This window comes from Stegostoma tigrinum, chromosome 5 (genome assembly GCF_030684315.1).
Source record: "Stegostoma tigrinum isolate sSteTig4 chromosome 5, sSteTig4.hap1, whole genome shotgun sequence".
Taxonomy (NCBI): Eukaryota; Metazoa; Chordata; class Chondrichthyes; order Orectolobiformes; family Stegostomatidae; genus Stegostoma; species Stegostoma tigrinum.
Window position 1 is genome coordinate 77796165 of NC_081358.1, and position 8390 is coordinate 77804554.

At 39.8% G+C, this 8390-nt stretch overlaps 1 protein-coding gene across 1 annotated transcript in view; it reads right to left on the bottom strand.

Moving 5' to 3' along the window:
• Window positions 1-6480, bottom strand: part of LOC132209589 (trafficking protein particle complex subunit 9-like) — a 95309-nt gene extending 88829 nt beyond the window's left edge. Inside the window, exon 1 of the mRNA XM_059646083.1 lies at window positions 6395-6480. Within this exon, the coding sequence (XP_059502066.1) occupies window positions 6395-6413 (19 nt within the window). The 5' untranslated portion in view covers window positions 6414-6480. The remainder of the gene's footprint in view (window positions 1-6394) is intronic.
• Between the last annotated feature and the right edge of the window lie 1910 nt (window positions 6481-8390).

Consider the following 8390-nt stretch of genomic DNA (forward strand, 5'->3'; position numbering starts at 1 on the left):
GATTACCCTTAACTGCCCAAGGGGGAGGCTAAGAGTCAACCAGATTGCTGTGGGCCAAGCCAAGTAAGGACACGGATTCCTTCCCTAAAGATATTAGAGAAACAGTTTTTCCTGACAATCAACAGTGGATTCGTGGTCTTCATTAGACCATTATTTTTAAATTTTTATTGAATTTAAATGCCATCATTTGCTATACCAAGATTCGAACCTCGATCCCAAGATCCTAATCTCTGGATTAAGAGTCTAGAGATATTACTGCTCAGTAGTTTTCTCCTCTGAAAGCCAGATCTACCATTTTAGAAGATCATGGCTGATCTGGTTTAAACTCCCATGCTTATTTCCACTTTCCTATCTGTATCTCATAACTCTAACACTTTTGTCAATCAAAAGTCTGTCTTTGAATTAACTTGAAGACTACCTCTGGGGAAGATGATTCCACACTGAAATGAGTCTCAGGTGGAAAGGTTTCTCCTCATCCCAGACTTAAAAAGAGAGAATTCTTATTCTAAACACTACTTTTAGTCACCACCAGAGGTTACCTCCTATGGGTATCCACATTAGCCAGATCCCACGAGTTCTTGTATATTTCAATCAGATAACCTCTCATTCTTCTAAATTCCAACGGGCATATAAACTGTAGCCTCACCAACACCCTGCATAGCTACAATAAAACTTCCCTCCTTTTATATTCCATTCCCCTTGCAACAAACAACATTCCATTTGCCTTCTGAATCACTTGCTATGACTACATCCTAAAATGTGAGCCATGTGTCTGGATACCCAGATTCCTCTGAGTTCTGCAATCCCTCTCCATTTAAGTAGTATCCTGCTTTTTTATCCCTTATGCCAAAATGGATGAGTTCACACTATACTCCCTCTGCCATTTCTTTCATCATGCTCTTATCCTATGTCCCTTTGCCTTTTCTTGAAAACTTACTTCTCTACCTATTTTAATGTTGGCCAATTTATGTACCCTACAGTAAGTACCCTTCTCAAAACCATTGATATAGGTTGTAAATAGATGAGGGACTAGAACTGAACCTTGTGGCACTTCACTAGTGGCATCTTGCCAATCTGAAAAAGGCCGATTTATTCCTGTTCTGTTTCCAGGTAGTGAACTAATCCTTCATCCATGCTAACATGACAAATGGTAGGCTAAACAGTGTTTTTTTTGTCTTGCCCTTTCTTGCATAACGGTGCTACATTTGTAATTTCCAATCTACTAGAACTAGTCTAGAATCAAAGAATTTTTAAAAATTATAACCTAAAGCACTGACCATCTGTGCAACCATTTAGTTTAAGATCTGAGGATCTAGGTAATCCAGTCTTCTGGACTTGTCAGTCATCAGGTACAATACTTTCACTAGCTGCTTTTCCCTGGTGATGGTGATTGCCTCAAGTTCACCCCCTCTTTATAACCTCCTGATATTCAATTATCTTCCGCAAGTTTTCTTTGTTTTCTACTGCCTCTTTATTGCCATTTTAGTCATTCTTTGCTTGTTGTTAAAATCTGTCCAACCATCTGACATATCACAAATCCTTGCAAATATGTACATTACCGGTTTTAATTTAATACTGCTCTTAACTTCCCTATTCAGCTAAAGATGAAGCATCTTCTCAAAGAGCCTTATTTTTAACCTCACTAGATCAAAAAAGGTGTAGCTCAAAAAAAACTCAAGAAGCATATTGCAAAAATGAAATTATGTATTGTCTGAAATATATAATCTTGGGACTTAGAGCCAAGCATGTTCGTTTCATATAAATTCATGAATATACAATTATCATGTACAAATTTGATGTCAGGTGTAAACATGCTACTTAACCATTCTATGCAGTTAAGCTTTAAGGACTGAATTTTAATTCCAACAATTGGCTCTCATTACACGTCTTTTGAAAGCAAACAACACAATGACTGTATTATTAATGTGCAGCTACCTTATTATTGCTGTACTTAGCATCACTCAAATTGCACACTAGTGTCATTAAAGCAAGTGAGTGAATAATTCACTGAAGTTGCCACCTTTTCAAAAACAATTCACTAAAAACGGATCTAAGGCATGATAAGTAAAATGCATATCAAAGACAAATGAGCAGTACATTCTGCAAAGCAAGCAAATTGAAATAAACATTTCAGCCTGGGAAAGCACCAACCGAGTTCCTGTGATGTATGTTGGAACAGCCTGTCTCAGCAACTGTCTAAGAAAATGTTATAAACAGAAACATAATCTCTCTTCTTGTATGGAGAATAAAGAATTACAACAGTGAACAACATAAAAGAGTGAAAAATTCCCAAAGAACAGAAGCATTCATTTAAACTGGGAAAGAGAAAGAGAGGCAGAAAGCTTAGATAATCAAGGAGAAAAGACGGAATGTCACAATTCCCATCAGATGGCCATTTAAAAATTGGGACACTAAGTGCTGTAGTGGTAGTGGTAGGGGGTTCGGGGAGGAGGAGTGTGGAGATGAGAACTACAACTGCACCAAACTCACCTGAATGGTTGGGCAAGAGGCAAGGAGCTAAATTCTGAACAATCTGAAACCCGCTAAGATTGCACCATCTCTTCATTTAACTAAGGCAAATTAGGGAATTGAGAATTACCTCTTTCCAACAGGTAGACCAGTAATGCAAGTATGCTAATATGCTTGCACGTCTCAGTTTTAAAAACAAAAACATTTATGCCAGCTGGGTTTCCCAGGGCTCAGGGAATGCGACAATGGGGAAGTGGGATCCAGCAGGCAAGTATTTTTGCAGCACTCCAAAGTTATTTTGCCAAAACAAAACACTCCAACTTATGCTCAAAACATTCCAGATCCCATCCTCTAACACCACATCTACAGCATTCTCTGATGGGCTTTTCGGACCCACAGCCAGCCAGTCTCTTTACCCGATTAGCTGGAAACTGCACTTTATACCAGCAAAATACGCAAATGACACATGCTGGTCAGACTTGTTTTGCATATTTAAAAACAGGGCTGCCTGACTAGCACTTTCCTTTTGTTAGTGATATTAGTGCTTTTCTTCAACAAAAGCTGCTTTTTCTCTTTGAATGGGAATCAAATTAAAAACAGCCAGCTGGAATCTTGCTGTTAAAGCCACAGTTTCCAGACTGTCTACCTCCCTAAGCGTAAATATCAGGGTATAATAGGGTGAGCCGATCAGGCAATGGTAGTCGCTGGACTAATAATCCAGAGATCCATGCTAATGCTCCGAGGGTATCTGGAAATAAAGCTTGTCTCAGATGATATCAGGAAATTGCATCAATTGTTGCAAAGATCCATCTGCTTCAATAATGTCCGTCAGGGAAGAAAATAAGAAATTCTTGCCCATTCGTGAATCCGGACAAACAGTTAATGTGATAATGGGAACTGCAGATGCTGGGGAATCCAAGATAATAAAGTGTGAAGCTGGATGAACACAGCAGGCCAAGCAGCATCTCAGGAGCACGAAAGCTGACGTTTCGGGCCTAGACCCTTCATGGTTAATGGGGGTTGGTTCTTCACTGCATGCTGAAATCACCTAGCAAGCCATTCAGATGAAGGGGAATTGAGAATGGCAATAAATGGCCTTCTTTTCATCGAACAGTACAAGAAAAAAAGCATGAAGTCTGAGGATGCTGAGCAAGGAGCTGCACATGCCACTCAAAACATCAGTGACCAATGAGATGGCAAGAGTACTGATATAGCCAAAAGGACCTGCACGGAAAGTGACCATTTGGCCCTTTGTGGCTTAGTTGACTCATTTAAAGTGCTTTCCAATTAGTCCCACACCCTTACTGACATCAAAATACTAAGTAATTTTTAATTCTGCTATTAAATCTCCTGTTGACTTGTTCTGATCAACTCCCAGCTTCTCTAGTTTTTCCATTTAACTAACATGTCTATTCCTAAACAATCCTTACTGGTAATTACAAAATATAAAAGAGCGCTTACAGGCATTTTATAATATGTGCTTGTTAAATCAATACATCTCCCTTTTAAGGAGAAGGTACTTGATCAGAGCTTCACATTAATTTAATTGTTTCCCTGAGCTGTCAATAACTATCCACAACTTTTCTTTGAAAATCTTTCAAGTAATTCTTACTTCAAAATGCATCATCTTACTTTTATTCACAATGAAGTGCGTCTACCATTCCTTAATTTGTCAGCTAATTAATCAATTAAAACCTTCTAACTGATTAAAGATGTAACATCATCTTAGACTTGATTTAGTTCATCCTTTGCAGCGGTGTGACCCTTTGATCTTTTACTTATAACTTCTGTGTCTGATACTACATCTCTCACTAACACCTGAAGCGGGAGTAGGACTCCAAAAGCTTGTTTATTCAAATAAACCTGTTGGACGATAGCCTGGTGTCATGTGATTTCTGACCCTGTCCACCCCCATCCAACACCGGCACCTCCACATCATAGCTTGTCAGTATTTCAGTAAAAGAGAATGCCCATATTTTCAGGTCATAATGTACAAGATCATTATATTTAATGTAGCAGGGCCTATTATTTTTTAAGTATTTATCCAGAGGAATATTGTACAATTCTGAAATTCACAAATATATGATGTATTTCATTATAAAGTCTGTATCGAACACAGTAGTAGTTCTTGTGTCATTCGGTTACTCCACAAGTTGAGAGAACCCAAAGCAAATTATGTGTTATAACAGTAAAGAGTGGCACATTTGGATATAATCACAAATGCAGCATTCTATTATTAAAATATATGCTACACGCAAGTTTAAATTATCTAATGAGTTATATTTTTACTTTGTCAGCAGAAACAAATTTCTTCAGCCTCTGCTTTTCTGAATCATAATTAAATGTCAACATGTATAATTTATCATTTATAGATAAAGGGAGCACTCTTAACATTTGATGTCTATGGTTTTGTATCTAGGGAGCTCTAATTATCTCTAGTTCAACTGAGGTCAATGATCTTAAGAAAGAAACTGGAGACAAATAAATTAATGAAACCCATAGTCAAAACCAAAAAATGCCACTAAATATAAAGACTAGCAACTGTTGGCAGGATCCTGAGATTTTCTCTCAATAATCTGCCACTTCTTAAGCAAGGAGCATCACAAATTTGGGAGAACCTCTGATGTATCCTAAGTAGCCTGTCAGGTTCACTAGAAGAATAACTATTTCGTTTACTCTTTAATCTCTTTTATTGCATATCTGAAGTCTATTCCTGGTAAAGGACATAGTAATTGACAAATGTGCACACACCTGTAACGATAATTGTAAGGGGTATAAATAAAATTTAAATTGCTTAAAGGGCTATCAATTTCTGACATTTAACAGAAATTAAACATGGAAATTGTATTTGTGACTGTTGCCATTTAGAATCTGAGCGATCTACAGCACATAAAACTGCCCTTTAGCCCATTGCATTCACGCCAAGCAAAAACACCAAGCTAACTATTCTAATCCCATTTTCTAGCACTCGGCCCAATGCATTGTAATGCCTGGGCACTGCAAATGCACACCTAAATTCTGAGCGCTACAATAATTTCTTCCTCTATCACTGTGACAGGCAGCAAGTCCAGATTCTCACCTTCCTCTGAATGAAGTTGGCTTCTGCTCCTTAACTTAAATCTATGCCCCCTGGTCACCGATCCTTCCATAAAGGACAAAAATTTCTTCCTGTCTACCTTAGCAATGTCCTTCAGAATTTTATACATCTCTATCATGCCCCTTTTACATCTCTTCCGCTCTTAGGAAAACAACCCTAATTCGTCCAATCTCTCTTCATAACTGAAACTTTCCAACCCAGGAAAAATCCTGGTAAATCTCCTCTGCACCCTCTCCATTGCTATCACATGCCTCGTACAATGTTGAGCCCAGAATTGCACACAATGCTCATGATGTCACGTAACCAATATTTTGCGCAGTTCCAACATTACCTTCTTACTCATAACCACTATGCTTTGGCTAATAAATGCAAATATACCATATGCCTTCTTAACCACTTTATCCACCTGTTCTGGTAACTTAAGGGACCAGTGTCCATGCATGACTAAGTGTCTCTGATCAGAGGTGCTTCCCAGGGTCTGACCATTTATCATGTATTCCCTTGCCTTGTTTGTTCTGTCCAAGTGCATCACCTCTCATTTATCCAGATCGAAGAGTGAATTCCATTTGCCACTTATCAACCCATCTGAAAGGCTATCCTTCCCCCCTGTTAACCATCCCAGCAATTTTTTTTGTATCATCTGTAAACTTTGATTAACTTTGCTCCAGTAAAGTCTAAATCATTTAAATAAAACATGAACAGCATACATCCCGACACCGAACCCTGTCAGTTGTCCCTGGACACTGGCTTCCCTGCAGAAAATCACCCCCCAACCATCATACTCTGCTTTGTGCCACTGAATGAATTCTAGATCCAATTAGCTTTTACCTTCGCTATCAGTTCCCATGGGAGACTTTATCCAAAGCCTTGAAGTCCAAATGGATTACATCAAAAACATTGCCCACAGGCCGATGAAAGAGCAAAGAGGTCATCTTTGTGTTGAACCCTAGGAGATGGGAGTGATATTTAAATGAATGTTTTGCATCAGTTTTTACTGTGGACAAAGAAATGGAGGTTAAAGATTTCTGGGAAATAAATATTGATGTTTTGAAAACAGCTCAAATTACAAAAGAGGAAGTGCTGGCGGTCTTAGAAAATATAAAGGTGGATAAATCTCTGGGACTTGATCCCATGTAATCCAGGACTTCGTGGGAACTTGGGGAGGAAATTGTGGAGTCCCTTGCAGAAATATTTCTGTCATCTATAGACCTATGAGTCTGACTTCCTGGTGGGTAAGTCTATTAGAAATTATTCTGAAGGAGAGGATTTATATGCATTTGGAGAGGCAAGGAATGATTAGAGATAGTCAGCATGGTTTTGTGCAAGGGAAATAGTGTGTCTCAAACTTGATCATCTTGGTTACTTCCTCAAAAACCGACAAAAGCAGAGCAGTAATCATTGTTTACTTGGATTTTAGTAAAGCCTTTAACAAGGTTCCACATGGTAGACTAATTAGTAAAGGTAAATTACATAGGAGAAAAACACAGCAAGTCTGACAGCATCTGAGAAGGGAAAAACAGAGTTAACGTTTCAGGTCCGGTGACCCTTCCTCAGAACACAACACTGGTGTTGTTGTGAAAATTACATGGAATTCAGGGAGGCCGTGCTAATTGGATACAAAATTGGCTTAATGGCAGGAACCAGCGACTGAGTGTGGAGGCCTGCAGCCATATGGTATCAATGTGGACTTCACCAGTTTCAAAATCTCCCCTTCCCCAACTGCATCCCTGAACCAGCCCAGTTCGTCCCCTCCCCCCACTGCACCACACAACCAGCCCAGCTCTTCCCCCCCACCCACTGCATCCCAAAACCAGTCCAACCTGTCTCTGCCTCCCTAACCGGTTCTTCCTCTCACCCATCCCTTCCTCCCACCCCAAGCCGCACCCCCAGCTACCTACTAACCTCATCCCACCTCCTTGGCCTGTCCGTCTTCCCTGGACTGACCTATCCCCTCCCTACCTCCCCACCTACACTCTCTCCACCTATCTTCTTTACTCTCCATCTTCGGTCCGCCTCCCCCTCTCTCCCTATTTATTCCAGTTCCCTCTCCCTATCCCCCTCTCTGATGAAGGGTCTAGGCCCGAAACGTCAGCTTTTGTGCTCCTGAGATGCTGCTTGGCCTGCTGTGTTCATCCAGCCTCACATTTTATTAACTGAACGTGGAGGGTTGTTTTTCAGACTAGAGGCCTGTGACCAGTGGTGTTCCACAAGGATCAGTGCTGGGTCCACTTTTGTTTGTCATATATCTAAATGATTTAGATCAGAATATACAAAGCATGCTTACTAAGTTTGTAGATGACATCAAGATTGGTGGTATGCTAGATAGTGAGGAAGGTTATCTAAGATTACAAAGAGATCCTAATCAAATGGGTCAGCGTGGAAAATAGAGTTTAATTTACATAAATGAAATGCTTTATACTTCAGTAAAACGAACAAGGACAAGATTGATACTGCCTTCGGCAGTGTTGTAGAATGGAGAGACCTAGGGCTTTAGGTATGTAATTCTTTGGAGTTTAATTCACGTTTAGATTGGGTGGGCAAGAAAGCATTTAGAATGCTTCCCTTCATTGCTTAGACCTTGGAGTGTAGGAATTGCGACGTTACATCAAGGTTGTACAGGACGTTGGTGAGGCCTTTTCTGGAGTATTGCATTCCGTTCTAGTCTCCTGTTATTGAAAGGACATTATTAAGCTAGAGACAGTTCAGACGTGATTTACAGGATGTTGCTGGGAATAGAGGATTTTGAGTTATAAAGAAAATCTGGATAGGCTGGCACTTTTTTTACAGCGGAGTGCAGGAGATTGAGAGGTGACCTTGTAGAGGT